Raw genomic sequence first — 17,899 nt, forward strand, 5'->3', positions numbered from 1 at the left:
CAACGTGGTGTTTCAGATAGATTTTGGCGTTAGGGGGATAATTTACTTGAATTGTCTATCATCGTAAAGAAACTTACCCTTCATGGGTTGGGGGCACGCAATGATTTTTTACAAATGAATACTATCTCAAGAATTCGCTATCGAAATTTACTGGTCATTCACATCAAGGCAACCGGGAGAATCTTAATAGTTTAACTCCCTTAAAAGATTTCTTCCAAGTAGAACTTTCAGTTCAAGAAATGAATTTTCCTTAGTATCGGAAAATTACTTTATCCCAAAAGGTATATAAAATAAATGTTAACAAACATGTCAGACAATTGGCTAGCCTCCAGCAGAATTTAGTCCTATATCTTTTTAGGTCTAAAACATTCAGGTGTGAATTTGGAATTGTCGTTTTATAGTCTTTTGTATTGAAATTCAAATCTAGACACTCAAAAATCCTCCCTAGTCTCCAACCTAGTGTTGCTAAACAAATTCGGAATTTGGAACTAACCGTTTTATTTTCAAAATCCACTCACCAAGTATTAATTTAATACATCAAAAAGCTGGTAACTATGTGACAGCTGCTTACTACTCATGAATGTTAGCAGATTTAACAAAACCTAATATTAATTACTTTAAAACTTATCTTTTAAATTATTGACTCAACTTATCTTTGATTATAAAAAATCGTTTCTGCCATTATTTATGCCTCATTTTTGTTGTGCATTTCTTGTTCTTGTTCTTCTAAATGCCCAACATCACATTCAAAGGGTAAATTACACAAGGCGACAAAATTCACATTTTCCGAGGTACAAATAATTTAAGAGTACATTTTGATTAATTTGAGTGCCCTTAGTCCAAATATGCAATGAGTTTGTTTTCCTATCAGCTGATGTTTTATTCAAAAACTTTTTAAAATAGGTAAAAGTCATTTAAGAAGTTTTGACAAAACTGTCAAACATTATGAAAGTGTTGAAAATAAAAGGTTTGCACAAATAATCAACTTTCCCAAAGAACGCAAGTTATTTATGTAATACAAGAAATACTTCTTTTGATAACTTTTCGAATATCTAAAAAATGTTATTATTTATTTATTTTATTTACATAGTATTCCGTCTCACGACATAACTTGACGAACATAATTCCTAAAATTCACTCGGTTCATGGCAACCGTTCTCCAATTTCTCGGGCACCCCACGTTCGCCAGATCACGCTCCACTTGGTCTAACCACCTCGCTCGTTGCGCCCCCGCTCGTCTTCTTCCTACCGGATTCGTAGCGAACACCTGTTTTGCAGGACAATCGTCCGGCATTCTCGCAACATGTCCTGCCCAGCGTATCCGGCCAGCCTTCACCACCTTCTGGATACTGGGTTCGCCGCAGAGTCGCGCGAGCTCGTGGTTCATCCTTCGCCTCCACATTCCGTTCTCCTGGACGCCGCCAAAGATGGTTCTTAACACTCGTCGCTCGAATACTCCGAGTGTACGCAGGTCCTCCTCGAGCAATATCCATGTCTCGTGCCCGTAGAGAACAACCGGTCTAATAAGCGTCATATACAGGTTACACTTCGTGCGAGGGCTAAGTCTTCTCGACCGCAGTTGCTTGTGGAGTCCATAGTAGGCACGACTTCCGATGCTAAAAAAATGTATACATTCATATTTTTGTTTGACTGAATGGAAGACAAAATAAAATTCAGGATCAGTTTGTTCTCTTTCATGTAGGTTTGTTGGTTTATTAGTTATCAATGGTTGAATGCTCTCATTCCTGATTCATTTTACCATCTCACCAAACCTAGAAATGATAAACAAAATCTGAAAAAATTTCGGTATCAGGACGCCAAAATCTTCCAAAAATATCATTGAATTATCAATAACATTCAAAAATAAGTTTTTAAAATGGTAAGACGGTTTCATTGAAAAAAAAATCTTTAAAAACTAATCTTTTTTGCCGTAAAATTTTGAATTTATCTTCAAACAATTGAATCGACTTCTATAGTCCTACTATTGATTTTTTTTAATTTTTTATCAATGTATATGTCTTTCAATTCTCAACTTATGTGTTCTAAAAATATCATCTTCTTTAAAGCTTATGAATCTAAACTTTAAATAAGAAAAACGACGTTTGTATCTTTTGTTCATTCCAGGGTCCAATATTTCAATTTACAGGGACATATTATTCAGATCTTTAAATTTCAAATTATAAAACTTGCGCTTGAAAATTTATAAAAGTTTCACTTGTTTTTATTATTTGAAATCTTGTCTTTTGAATCGATCATGATTTTTTTTTAATCTATGAAAAGTTGGAAAAAATTTTAAGTAGCAGCTTAAAAGATTAACTTTAACGTGCAATGTAGACAAAATAAGTATTTGCGTTGTGCTTACAATATTTACAACGAAACCTGGATTTCTTATTTTAAATTTTATCAGTTTAATATGATGATAAAAAACATTCGAGAAATCAAATTTTCTAACCTATACTTAGTCAGTACAAGCTTTCAATGATAAATTGAACATTGTATTATGAATATTGTATCATACATGTATGAGGTTATTCTTGTAAAAATATATATATATATATTAGTTTTTTAAGCTTTTTATTTAGATAACTGAAGAAATTTGAATAAAAAAATAAAGATTTCATTTCTGACTTTGGTCACTAGCATTGAATCTATTTCTGTTAATTTTTTGTTCAGATTAAAATTTCCTAAGTTTATTTTCAGACATTCCAGATACTACCAATTTGTTTAATAAATCATCTAATTGAAGAAGAAATGAAATATGAACTAAGATGATTAATGATTACCATCATATTGCTGAACAATTTTCATAATGGTTAACAACTCATCTGATTTGAAATTTATTTAAGGATAACATTAAATTTCGTTTTGAAACTGGTGTAATATTTCACGTTTTCTATTTCAGTGTACTAAAGCTGTAAATTCTTGTTTTATTCCAAATTTTATTTCGTTTTCGTTTTCTGGTGTTTCGGAAAAACAAATTTCGTATTAGCAAATTAAACTAGTAAACATTGTATCTCAAAACAAATTCAAAATATTGTTCAGGATATGAAACAATATTTTGAAAAATTTATAAATAATTTTCCGGAAAAAGCATTGATTTGAAATATTGATTCTGATTAGTTTGGAATCGAATCAATTTCCTATTTATTGTGAATTTTTGATATTGCTATTATTTCTAACTAAATTTGAATTTCAAAACAAGTTGTAATACTTCAAATTTTCTTGAATGATTTTTTAATCTGTTTTCAAAACCTTATCTGAATTTTTGTTTTTTTTTTTTGAGAGGTTTTCAGCCATAAACAGGTTCGTCTCTAAGTCTATCTGAAATTTGTTTTTTTCAATCATTGTTTAAAATCTCTGCATTAATTTGCTTCAATAACCACTTTAACTGTGCGTTAATGTACGTTTTACTTGTATGGAATTCCCTTCTTTCTCACATCAAACTAACAAAGAAACATTTTTAGTAACAAAATAGCATTATATAGTTTAATTTGCTCATTAGTTTTCAAGTTATGCGAAAATATATTAAAAAAGCCTCTCTCTATCCCCCTTATTCTGCGCCGCGCGTGAAGTGACGATAGTCGAATCACCGTAGTCACCCGATTCCAGAAGTCGCTTTAGGTGAGAAACGTCTTTTAGAATGAACTTTTTGAGTTCTTATCCTAATCTAGTAGTCAGCTGGGCATGAACCTCTGTCACATCGGCTTCGGGAATAAGGTGACAAGACTCACGTGACTCCGACTCGACTCGACTATCGTCACCTCACGCGCGGCGCAGAATAAGGGGGAATATCTCGTCTCACCTCTGAAAGAAGAGATGAGAGAGATTAGAGAAACGAGAGAAATAATATTAGCGTGGGGAACTTAGATGGAGAGAGAAGATACGCCAATGATCACACAAGTTGTGCAGCCAATGATTGAAACTGTGGTAAAATATGACTAATTGTGCTGGAAAATGAGTAAATTTGTGTTAAAATGAGAGAAACCAGTGCTCAGTGACAACAAATTGTGCGAATTGTAGCAAATAGTTTCAAATTGTGCAGTAATTGTGGAATTTTGATCATTACCATTCCAAATACAAAGAATTCTCTCTCTATCTCTAATACTTTCCCATGAAAAATTTCTGTTGCTTGTCTAGTATCCTAAAAAAGAGGTTTGGAGCTTTCTTCCTCCTTTCTCATCTTTCCATTTCCAGGAATAAGAAATGATTCAATTATTGTTTGAGGCACCACCCTTCTTCCATGGAGATGTTGGAAAAGTGGAGGGGCCCTAGGGCCGTAGGAAGAACCGACTTATGGGGGGGGTTTAATAACTGATTTTTACCTATGATTTGTATCCCAATCACGAATACAAAAAAAAATCAAATCGAATTATGTTTGTATCTATATGATTATTAATTTTTAAGTACTCATTGATAGATTTCGTATTAAATCGTAACTTTAAAAAAGTGGTCCTTAGCCTAAACGTTATGCTAAATTTTTATAATGAAATCCTTAGAAACAAAAAAAGAATTTGTTTTCAACGATAAATTTTTGAATTTATCTAAGAGTCAGAAAGATCAAAGTTATTTGATTTGAGCATAAAATAAGTTCTTTTAAGGGAAGCTTTTCATTAAAAAGAAATTCTATACTCAAATCAAACAACCCCAATCTCCCAAACTCTTTTGCAAGTTCCAAGTTTCTAACCTATGATGAAAATAAATAAAAATTTCTCAAGAGACCGTAAGAGATAAAAATAATTTCGGATCAATTTGCTCGATGTAAACTTGAACTAAAGTTATGACTTAATTTTGAAATTTGGCTTTAAAAACCTGCAATTCCTAAAATAATGCTAAGCAATAAACTGAGAAAATATAGGATTTTGTGCAGATAAATATTTTAGGTGAAGATCAGGTACATAATTCTTTAACCGCAAATATTTTTCATAAATAATCAATTCCATAATGAAAATTATTTAGATGGTTTTTTTAAATATAATTTGGGATATTTTGCACTAGCTGACCCGGTGTGCTTTGCTACACCTTTCAAAAATTACGTTGCGGTATCTAGTTATTTAACTTTTCATTTATTTGCACAAAATTTTCAATTCAATTTTAAAATTCTTTGCTTCATAAGTGTATAACTTATGCCAAAATAGTTAACCTATTCGTTCTTAAATTATTATTCAAATTGATGGAGTAACCCTCTTACCTATTTCTATATCCGTAATGGAAGGAAGGGGGGTCTCATAAAATCAGAAAAACACTTCTTGTATACAAATACGATCCTATGTTATTTTGGATACATTCTCGATAAGTTCTCGAGTTATTGAAAAAAAGTGACCCTCTGTCAACTATCTGGCAAAAGAAGGGCGTCTCAAACCATCGAAAAAACATTGTCCGTACAAAAATATGCTCCTATGAAAATTTGGGTCCATTTTCTCGATAAGTTATCGAGATAATAAAAAAAAATTGAATGAGTGACTCTCTTCCCATTTTTTATCGTCCCACTGAATGGAGGGAGGTAAAAACATTTCTTGTGCTCGAATTCCCTCTCATGCCATATTTGGTTTCGTTTTCTTTATTAGTTTTCGAGTTATGCTATAAAATTGGTATCGGAGCCCCTCTTCCTACCTATCCCCTACCTGGAAGAAGGGGATCAAGATAAAACATTCCGTGTATTCAAATACACTCTCATGCCTAATTCTGTTCCATTTGCTCGATTGTATGATTATTCTCATGTCATATTTGGTTCTATTTGTTGGATAAGTTTTTGGTTTATGCTAAATAATCGTATATGAGCTCCCGTCTTCCCTTCCTTGTGCTCAAATACCCTTCCAAGCCAAATTTCCTTCCATTTTCTGGGTAAGGATCCGAGTGATGTAAAAATTGTAAGGGAGCAGCCTCCTCCCTTAAGTTTTTTCGACTGGAAGAACAGAGGGTTCTTCAGATATCATAGAAATATTTCTCGTAATCAAATACCTTCCTACACCAAATTTAGTTCCATTCGCTTGATTAGTTTTCCAGTAGTGCTGAGGGTTGTAAAGGAGCCCCTCCCCACTTTCCATCTCCTCACTGGATGGAGGGAGGGGTACCAAATATTCATAGAACTATTTATCGTACCCAAATACCCTTCCAAGCCAAATTTGGTTTCATTTGCTCGAATAGTTTTCAAGTTACGTTATATAAAAGGGGTTGAAGGCCCCTCCCCTCCTTCCTGAATCTCCACTGAAAGGAGGGAGGGGTCTGAAATAATCATAAAACCATTTCTCGTATTCCACTACCGTCCTATGCCAAATTTGGTTCCATTTGCTCGATTTGTTCTCCAGATATGTAAAAAATTGTAAGGTAGGCCCCCTCCCCCCTTCCATTCTCCCCAATGGATGGAGGGAGGGGCTCCAAATCATCATAGAAACATTTTTCGTACCGAAATACACTCTTATGCCAAATTTCGTTCCATTTGCATGATCAGTTCTCGAGTAATGAAGACTTATCACTTTTATATATATGACCCCCTCCCCTCTTCCAGGAAGAGGGAGGGGTCCCAAACTATTATAGGAACCTTCCCCGGCCTCCAATACCCCCATCTGCCAAGTTTCACGCAAATCGGTTCAGTAGTTTTCGAGTCTATAGGGAACAGACAGACAGACAGAAATTCATTTTTATATATTTTGCATAAAACAAAACATAGAAAATTAACTCATATTTTACTTCATATTTATGATCTTTTGGAATGATTTTTCTCGGTGATCTTTAGTAAAAAAAAATATAATGGAAGGAAAAGGATCATTAGAAAGTGAGGTGCTCAAAATAAAAAAAAACTTTATATTTGTTATTTTATGATGATTGAAAAACTCATTCACAAGCTTAATCTTTTTCTAAATTTTAAACCTGAATTCTGAACCTGATTTCAAAAATTGAACCTTGAATCTGTTTCCGAATTTCTATAAGATTTCTGAAATGTAAAAAAAAGACGTTTTCCGAATCTTAATTCCAGAACAAATTTTAATGAGCCAAGTTTAATAGCCCTCATTCATAAATCTTTAATATAAATTCTGTAGAGCTAGTTTAATCTTAATTCATTATTTCAATTATTTATTTTTAATCTGTTTAGTGAATCTGAATAAGGATGTGAATTTCAAATGATGAATCTGAGTCTAAGTTTTCAATTTTAGATCGCCACTTAAGAGCTAGAAATGTTTAAATTTTGTGTTAGAATATAGTTTAAAAACTTCGAATTTAAATATAGAACAAAATTCATCGTTTTTTCATGTTCGGAAAACTATTATCAAAACATTGAAAATACATACAATTTTCTTAAAACAGGATTAAAATTTGATATGAAATGCAAGACCGAATTTTAATCAGGATTTCAAAACAGCTTTTCATTCCTAATTTCTTATGATTATTCGAACTGAAAATCCAAAATCCTAAACTTGATACAGAATCAGAAATACGAAAATAAGTAGAAATACAATTTTGGTTATGGGAATATAGAACCAGAACCTCCAAAATGGGCTTAGTTTAAATTTTAATGTTCAGACCTGAATTTCTATGATAAGGTTCCCAGATTGCCCGGTTTTAACTGGGTTGGCCTAGATAATTGATATAAAATTTGTTAAAAGTCCGGTTCGACCCGGTTGCCCAGATTTCATTGGAAAAGCCCGGATTTTGCCAGGATTTATTCCTATTCTCATTCTTAAATCAAATTAAAAATAATGTGTTTTAATTTGTTTATTTATGCGTCCAAAATTTTAGGAGCAAGTTTAAAAACAGATTCATGAAAGGTTTTTTTCAATTTTTTTTCTTGTATTTGACTTGTAATTCCAAGATTTTAACCAAAATTGCCCGGATATTGCTCGGATTTTGGTCGACAATTTTGAAATCCAATACCCGGAGCTTGCAAGGTTTTTATACAAAACAGTCCGGATTTGTTTAGCCTGGATACGTGATGAAAAAATTCTGGCTACCTTATTCTATGAACATGAGAAAGTTTTGAGAAACTGTAGCTGAATTTTGAACATAGGATGGGTTTTTGAGGTTTTGGCATTAGGTTTTAGTCTAGATTGTTACTCTTGAAGAACTTAGCGCTATTATGACAATTTGATTATGAATTTAAAATTTTTAGTGTTTATCTCGCTTGCTTTTTTGGACCCTCATGGGGGTCCAAATATGGCATATGGCATCCATACCAGTTGAACATACATTTTGGCATAATGAAAGAAATTATGATAAAAACACAGTACAATTTTCAGATCTTGAAAAGCTAAATTGTAAGATGAAGTTTCACTAAACACGATGAAATTATCTTTGTATTGCGATTCGATACTCCAGCTTCAGTTCGCGTTTTGAAATGCTGAAATTGATTTGCCTTAATTTGAATAGACCTACAAAAATATGAAAATTAATATTTATAATTTTTTTTAGAATGTGTAGCAAAACACTCCGGGTCAGCTAGTATAAATGTATGAGAGCCCACTTCCTCTCTTTTTATGTCCCTCAACAAAGAAATATTTATCGTACCCAAATACCCTCCTGTATCATTCAGAAATGCTTCGATTGGAGTAATGCTTTATGTTTGTTGCATATGGGAGCCACCCTGTACAAAATATTGGAGTGATCTCTAAAACAATACTACAATAAATTATCTCATTAAATTAAAAAAATGTGTCTTGAAATCTGTTTTAAAGTTGAAGGAGTCTTTCAATACAGTAATTTATCCACTCATTCAGTCTAAAAATGTAACAAACTTATTAAAAAATCACTTAGAAAATTGTTTTTGTTGATTACATGAAGGTTATATTTACTTTCTCATTTCACTAGAGCTCATCTCACCGAAATGCCATTAAATATTAAAACAAAGTTATAACAGCGATATCTGAAAACAATAAATCATCTGGGAAACCGTCTTTTGAAATTTGTAATTATCCTCTTACGTCAAAACATTAATGTTCACTAAATTCGATCAAACTAACTTAAAAATGGCTCGAAATCTTTCATAATTTACATAAAATTTGTATGATAACTCATCATCTGACCATATCAATATTCGGTTACAAATAAAATTAATCTTCTTATTATGTCAAGGTTTATTTGTCTAGAATAAGGTTGCCAGAATATTTTCAGCACGTATCCGGGCCTGACTATCCGGGCAATTTTCTTCAAAAAACCTGGCAAAATCCGGGCATTTCATTTTAAGTTGAAGGCCAAAATATCCGGGCAAAAAAAATCCCATCAAAATTTATAAACAGATTTTAAATCGTATTTTAGGCTTCGAAAACTTTTTCATTATTATTTTTGCAAAATCTGCTGAAAAAATTTTGTTTTGGTGGCTAGATGAAAAAATTTTACAACACAATCAATTTTTTTATGTTTGATTTGCCAAATAAAGTGAATAAATCCGGGCAAAATCCGGGAATTTTTCAATGAAATCCGGGCAACCGGGCCGGGCCGGACTGTTCCCAAATTTTGAATCAAATTTCCGGGCAAACCCGGATAAAACCGGGCAATCTGGCAACCTTAGTCTAGAAAATTTGATGAAAATCAGAAAACTATTATATGGGTGGTACCAACGAACTCCCTCTCGCTTCTTTTAATCGGTTGATTGTTTGATTGTGATTGATAGGATTTCGGAGCAATCTTTGTAAGTCAACTCAGATTATCGATTTTGGATCGAACTAACTTGAAAATAATCGATTTTGATTGATTTGATTTATTTTGATCCGATTTTTTTCCTCGGAGATATTTTGATACAATTTTGTGTTCCAAACAGTGTTCCATATGTTTGAAGATAAGTAGGCGATGCTTTGTTGGTATCGCACGTGTTTTTTCGTTCCGACGAGGTGAAAATTAAATTTTTGAAGTTTAACAAGTTTCTTATTGTAAAATTGTGGGTAATGCAAGTAATCAATAATTGCATATTTAATTTATTGTGCCCGACCCGATTCTCTGTTGATTCCGTTCACCTCGTGACATCGTTGAATGATTCGCTACAAGAGGAAACACACATGCTACTTCAACAATTGGTGAGTTCGTTCCATTATCCTTCTCATTCATTTGTTGTGATCTAATGTTACAATCAAGGAATTTCTTCCTGAGAATTTTCAGGAGCCCACAAAATTTTAAAATTCTGAAATACCGCTTATTAATTTATGAAGAGATATGAGGTGATCCCCGCAATTTGCGGGGAGTGCAATGAAGTTTGTTTTTTTTTGTTTCAACCTACTTTTTCAATTCAAGAAGTACAATGTTGGAAACATTTTCGGGTTTCGTTTACAAAGTTGTGTTAGAATTTCTATTATCTATATATATAAAAAGCAATTTCTGTATGTTTGTTTGTTTGTTTGTTTGTTTGTTTGTTTGTTTGTTTGTTTGTTTGCCCTCTATAGACTCAGCCGTCTTAAGAGCTAGAGGTCTGAAATTTGCCATGAATGCTCATTATGACCAAGAAGGATGAAAAATGTTTTTAGATTTTCGGATGACCCCTTCTGAAGGGGGTCGTCCATACAAGACAAATATTGTTTTCGCAATATTGACGTTACTTTTCGTCAGATCGTGTTGAAAATTTGCACATGAGTGTTTTGAAAGACGAGCAATCGATTTCAGGTGTCAAATTTTGTGTAAGGGGTCGGTCAAAGGGGTCGTCCATATAAACTGTTGGCTGTTTTTGCTATATTGACGTTATTATACATTGTATTCAGATGAAAATTGATACACGATAGTTTTGATTGGCGTGCAATCGATTTCAGGTATCAAAATCAGTGTAAGGGGCCGGCAAAAGGGGTCGTCCATATTAAATTTTCAGTATCTTAGTGATATTGACGTTTTTATACATCGGATTGGTATGAGAATTTGCACATAGAAGTTATTAGCTTAGCTTAGCTTAGCTTAGCTTGATTGACTACTCACATCCACCTTAAAATATGGAACCCGAAAATGCTTAATTTTAATTTAATTGTTTTTAGCTTGTTATATTGACATTCAACATTTTGTATTGAAATAACATCAACGCATTTCGAACTCCATAATCGCAGGCGTGGCTCAGTAGAATGAATTCCACATCGCCAAGGGTTGCTACTCCGTGATTGACCGAGGCCATCAATTTTGATCAGAGGTCAAAAGAATGGTGTCTGGGATTGACAACACATTCACAATGTCCAAAACTGATGCTCTCTCTTTTAACATCAATAACGGCGCCGGCCACGTCCTAGTAGTCAATAGATAGGTATGAAAAAAGAGAAAGGGATGAAAGAAAAAAAAATTGTGCATTAGGACCGAGGTTACCTCTGCATCCTAGCAAATAATTTTGTTTGGGAGATTGGGTAAAAGGATTTGATCTGGAGACACTTTTGACTGTGTTGTGATCTTGAAGAATATATTCCTGTACTCCTTTGTGTAGAACGCACGAACCCTTTTTTTATATTTTATCAATTAAAACTTATTTACCGAAGATTTTCTTTTTAACTAAAAATTTGTTTAATCGAATCTTTAAAATATTAGAACTCATTGATATTATTTGAAATATTTTGAAAAATGAATTCTTTTTAACCTTTTTTTAACAAAAATATTGTTATTATTGTAGTTAACAGAAGATACTGTCCATTATCCCTGGATAATATCATGATTTGCTCAAAACTTTTCTGATTTCTTTATAGATTCAATTTGAAATATTTAATAAAAAAAATGCCAAGTGAGAAAAACGTGATTGGAATAAAACAGTTTTTCAACACGAAAAAAAAAATCAACATTAAATAACAAATCAGTTATCAAAACATACCTGACAGCTCAACTAAAATTCAATTACTCAAGAAAATAGAGATAAAATTGTTCTATTGCTTAAATTTCAAAACTGAAGTTATAATATAAAAGGTTTAAAACGTAAAAAATCTTTTGAAATCAGTTTAAATTTTTTAAGTTAAGCATTAAAAATTCACTTAATCAGCTTCCAAAGCATCAAACAACATATAAAAAAATCATTAGTTTATTTTCTGCCAAGTTTATGGGAAATCGATCATTGCATTTTTATTACGAAAAGACTAATTTTTAGACAATATTATCGATTTTGAAAATTGTTCAAAAAGGAAACCAAAATCATGTTTACGAGGAAATCATGTTTAGATAAACGAAACAAATATATGTAAGAAGAAATCTAATATTGAGTAAAAATTTAGAACGGGCTCACCAAAGCAAAGGGGAATTTTGACCTCGAAGGATCCAGGGCACAGGAATAGCTTCCACTGCCGTTGAAACCATAGCTAACGATACTTGTAACTATGGAGGGGCCCGATGTTTGATACTTGACCATTTCTTCCAGATGTCGACCATTCTTGGCTCAGATGGATCAGGTGATGTTGGGGAGACTACCGGGTGCGCTTCTTCAGAAGATTCAAAGCTAAAGCGTGAATTTGTCTTCGGGTTGGCCAGTTCCATAAAATCTTTAATACTCGATCATTTCTTTGAAAACTTCACAAATTTTCAATTTTCAGAATTTCAATTCTCACTGTCAGATAAAGAATTTGCACATAGAAGTTATTAGGGACAAACAACTGATTTCATTAATCCAAACTAAAATCAGGGGTCGGCCAAAGGGGTCGTCCATATGAACTATTCACTGTTCATGTGATATTATCGTTATTATACATCGGATTAATACGAAAATTGGTACACGAGAGTTTTGAGGATGGAGCAATGGATTTCAGGTATTAAATTCAGTGTAAGGGGCCGGCAAAGGGGGTCGTCCATATTAACCTTTCAATATTTTTGCAATATCTTCGTGACTATACATCGGATTGAGATGAAAATTTGCTCACGGTAGTTTTCAGGGACGAGCAATCGATTTCAGATGTCAAATGTTTTGCCAGGGGTCGATGGAAGGGGTCGTTCATATGAACTATTTTTTCACTGTTTTTAGCTATATTGACGTTATTATGCAATGGATTACTTTGAAAATTTGCATACGAAAGTTTCGAGGGAAGGGAAAATTATACACGGGGTTTTTTGGCACGGTCAATTGATTCCTGATATCAAATTTAGTAGCAGACGAAAGACAAAGTGATCGTTCAATATTTTTGCAATTATTACTTAACAATGACTTCAGAAGTGCATCTGGAAAATGCTTTCAATTGACTTTCATACAAACTGTTCATGACATATTCCAAGTTTAAAGCGAAACGGAGTTCGTATGGGATCAGCTAGTGATTTGATAAAAAGTGGTTGGTGAAAAGTGAGATACGCATAAGAATTACGTCAGAAATCAACGTAAAATAAGGTAGTTCTTCCAATTATGTTGTGCCTTGGAAATCGACAGTTTGTTTATGTGCTCGTTTTACAAATCTCATTCCAGGTTTAGAATTTCCGACATTTACCGAAGTTTTCACTGCTAGAGTTCAATTGGCAGTAAGGTATTGAATGATATAAATTTATTCGTTATAATTCATATCTATGACGACTCATTATAATTCTTCAGATACTGAGTCAGTGATGGATATGTACTTTCACAATTTTTTCGCAAAATCTTTTGGAAGAGCTGATTCTAATTTTTTCTCTATTCTTCCAATATTTATTTTCAAGAGCGAGTAAAGGTGCTATACCCAAGAACGATGACCAGAGATGATGGTGCACAATAATCCGGAACATGTAGTTTGATTAAACTTTCAGTAAAGTAATTTTAAATTTGCAATTTATCAATTGATTCAATTTATGCTGCAATGTTTTGGATTTCTGTGCAGAAAAACCTCATTTCCATCCACAGAAGGACGAATTTACATGGGCTGGTGGCCCATGTAGGAGCACAGTAAAATTTAGCAAATGTGCTTCCAACATGAATATATTAAAAAATTTATAATCATGGAAACGTATGGTACTGTTGTCCACGATTCTTCCTCCCTGTGTTCCAGTTGTCTCTGCGTTCAATACTGTGGGCCCGGCCGAGTTAAGATGAGTAGTAAATGTACTTTTACTACTCACCGGGATGCTGACAAGATCTGGCTGTGTATGTATCATAAGCATAAGCATAAGCAAGCATAAGCCAAAAAGTGTTCCATATATTTGAAATCTAGTCGAAATCGATACCTACTCAAAATAAGATAGGGTTTATGAAATTTTTCTCAATATTTAATAATACTGCAATAACGTATTTGGAAGTTTTTTTATCCATAAGAAAGTAGAAGGTCAAAACATTCGTCTTTGAAACTTTGTGCCTTTTTCGCATTTTTTTTTTCACAAAAAGAAACTTCCTCTTATTAAAAAATGGAAATGTTCGATATATCGAAGATCTATTCTCAAGTCCGATTTTTTTTTTGCAAATCGATCCTAGATCGTTTAACAATCCCAGATATATAATTTTCTTTATTAGTGCATTCCCGAAATAGCTTTTAAATTTAAAATTCAGGTTATATGAACGATTTTTTTCCCTGACATTTTTCAGAGCTAAGGAATTGATAACATTTCTAATAATCCTCCCAGTGATTATTTTTATATCGATCAGATGTATTTCCATAATAAAACATAAAACATACACTGCCGGCCAAAAGTTTGGGATCACCCACTAAAAAACATGCAAATTTTGATCGTTCATATCTCAGCCGTCTTAGAACATATTTAAAATCTTCTGATCTCATTTGAAAGATAATGAGCAATAGCTATCTCGGAGGTATTTGGCCCAAATATAATGTTTTAGTTTTGAACTTAAAACTTAACCTAAAGTTATAACATTTTCAAAAAATCGCACTCAATATTCAAAGCCGATCATCTCGGGATAGGGTGGACCAAATCTCAAAATTTGAGTGGCATTAGAATTCCTGTTCTTTACTTCTCAAAACACAATCAAAAAAATTTGAGAAAAAATTCAAGAGTGTATTTTTAATTAATAAAATAGACACTTGAGTTATCGTCCAAAAGTTTGGGATCACCTCTTTGTATGGTGAGTTTGGGATCATTCTTATAAAAACATGCAAATTTATTTTATTCATATCTTTCTCATCTCACATCGTATTGCAGATCTGAAGGGTTCATTTGGAAGCTTAGGAATTGTTGGTTTTTAATTAATTCATTCAAAAATTATATTTTAAGGTGAGAACTATAAAAAAAATCTGGGAACTTTCAAAAAACAATTAATTTCAGGTGTTTTTTTTATGGTTATCACTTCAAAAAGGTTAAGTTTTAAGTTCAAAACTAAAACATTATATTTGGGCCAAATACCTCCGAGATAGCTATTGCTCATTATCTTTCAAATGAGATCAGAAGATTTTAAATATGTTCTAAGACGGCTGAGATATGAACGATCAAAATTTGCATGTTTTTAAGTGGGTGATCCCAAACTTTTGGCCGGCAGTGTATGTTTTGAATGACAATTCTTCTGAATCATCAACCCAAAATTCAAACCACTTGTATGCTTATCACAAGTTCCAGCGTTCCAAAGAATGGTAGAAGTAGAAGTAATATTTTTGAAGTACAGTTAATAAAGGCTTTCAATAATCTACATGAATTCGAACGAATGACTTAAACTTTACAGCATATTTGAATTATAGTTTTTACAATTTTAAACGAAAAAAAAGTTGAGGCTTAAATCACACATTTTCCTCCCCCATTTAAGGGAACACATTTTCAACGACAACGCGCTCCAGCAGAAAGAAGAAGGTAGCCAATAATAACATACCGGAGTGAATAACACCGGTCGGCCATGGAGAAATGTTCTGTTCAGCAGAGAGGACATTTTTCCATCTGCAATCATCCAGGTGATCGACATTTTGTACGTCCTGTCACGTTTTTTTTTTTTCTCTTGTTCGTTTTCTTCTTCATTAGAAGAAAGGACCAATCGGTTAGCTTCTACCTAGGTATACATACTAGGTTTTAGAGCGTCAAACTTTTGGAAATCATGCATATTCATGAGCTATGCCGGCTAGGTGGATATAAGGGATTGTCATCCTCAAGCAAACGATTCTTATTTAGATTAGATTTGTGAACATTCTTGTCTTTTTCTTCGGAAACGCCAGCTTAAATTGTTACAATTGAAAACATTTTGGGCTTTTCTTTCGGTGAGTCTTCATCGATTTTCTAATCAACAAGACTACTGCAGTGCTTTTTGTACACATTTTAGGCAAATTATACAGCAGATCCAACATCGAATTTTCAAATATTACTCTTTACTAAGGTATTTATATTGGTTGTACAGATTAATGTGTAAAATGACAAGAATTTTGTATTAGTTCTATAACTTATAGTTATAGTACAGAAGAGAGTTATTATGCTATTTTCAAAGATTGGTAAATTTTTGTATTAATGGTCTAGTTTGTTTTTCGGATCTATAAATCTGTCCGATTTTTAGAATGTTTTCGTCCAGTTGTTGCTACTTGGGCTTGCAATCTATAGTTGAATGATTAAAAATGGGATTTTGTTGTTGACAAATGTATACAACAGTGATGGAAAATCCAAAAAAAAAAATAGTGTTATTGTTTTTTTTTTTGATTAACCACTATCGCTTATTGGTGAACTTTTACCAATCCTTGGAAAAGACATAATGAATTTCGAAACGTCGAATGAAGTTATAACACATCGTTTTTATATCCTCTTCCTCGGTAACTCTCTTCTGCCTTTCCAAACTAATCGACTACAATATTTATATTTAAATCGGTATCGAATTTCGATTACGACGAATGCGCCAACAAAACTGTTTCGACAAAAACGCGTTCAAAATTTGACAGCTTTATAAGCTCTCAGCAATAATTTTATTATGTTTTCTTTATTTCTCGAGAACCAAATATCCTTCAGTTAACATTGTGCACTTAAAATGTAGCTCTCCAAACGTACTTTATCACCCAACTGTTGTTGTAAATACATAGATGAATTAATTTCCATATCAAAGCTATCGATTCCTGAAAACTGTTGAATTATTCCAGTTATTTAATATGCTATCTCTTCAACCTTGTTTCACTTTAACTAATTTCCATTTTTCTTTGCAGTGTAACGAATTAGAAGAAGAACCACCAGAGGCATTAAACATGTCTTGGCCAAAGACAACTAGGAAACGAATAACCTACCTATTAGTAGCTCCAATTATCTTTCCACTGTACTTAACACTCCCCGATACTAGAACACCAAAGGGGAAGAAGTTCTTCCCGATCACGTTTATCGGTTCGATACTCTGGATAGCCGCATATTCGTATCTTATGGTGTGGTGGGCGAACGTAATCGGCGATACGGCCAAAATAAGACCGGAGGTAAGGTTCATGGCCGTTCTTTCTGTTGAGTTTGAGTCTTTCCTGGGTACAGTGTCTGTAGATCTCCGATAATGATAATTACTGAGTTCGACTTGAAAGAGACAAATACAATTACTATTCATCACCAATCTAAAGTTCGCGTGAGAATTCAACACTTGACGCTGTGTCCTTTGAAAAAAAAAACAGCTCTTAAAGATAGTTCAGCACCTTGAGTGCCCTTTTCCAAATCCTCTTCAAACGAGAATGTGTCATCAATTTATATGCTAATTCGGAGCTTTCGTTTCCATCTATCTGCCCCATTTGCCGACCCAGTCTGGAATATTTTTACTAATGTTTGTCTCTTCTAGGTGATGGGACTGACGTTTTTAGCAGCTGGTACCTCAATCCCGGATCTGATCACATCTGTGATTGTGGCGCGAAAGGGCTTCGGCGATATGGCCGTGTCCAGTTCGGTCGGAAGCAACATTTTCGATGTCACGGTTGGGTGAGTATACTCGTGTTAAGCAGTGTAAGAAGAACAACTGTAAGAATTATCTTTCATAAAAAAGGAAGAAGGTATGAGTTTATATTTAATTTGAGAATGTTAACAAAAAGATATTGAACAAATGGTTCATCAAGTTTTTCCTTATAACTCCAGTCCTATTTTTTCAAAACATATATAACAAAAAAAACTTTGGTGTTAACAATTTATAATTTATGGTTAATAC

The 17,899-nt window shown here is 33.2% G+C and overlaps 1 protein-coding gene across 5 annotated transcripts in view; it reads left to right on the top strand.

The window, feature by feature from the left end:
• LOC129749208 (sodium/potassium/calcium exchanger Nckx30C-like) overlaps positions 1–17,899 on the top strand; it is a 435,468-nt gene that overhangs the window by 391,072 nt on the left and 26,497 nt on the right. For all 5 annotated transcript variants that reach the window (XM_055744139.1, XM_055744140.1, XM_055744143.1 and 2 more), the window contains 2 exons: positions 16,935–17,192; positions 17,540–17,676. In XM_055744139.1, the coding sequence (XP_055600114.1) occupies positions 16,935–17,192; positions 17,540–17,676 (395 nt within the window). The remainder of the gene's footprint in view (positions 1–16,934; positions 17,193–17,539; positions 17,677–17,899) is intronic.

The sequence above is a fragment of the Uranotaenia lowii genome, chromosome 2, assembly GCF_029784155.1.
Source record: "Uranotaenia lowii strain MFRU-FL chromosome 2, ASM2978415v1, whole genome shotgun sequence".
NCBI classification, from domain to species: domain Eukaryota; kingdom Metazoa; phylum Arthropoda; class Insecta; order Diptera; family Culicidae; genus Uranotaenia; species Uranotaenia lowii.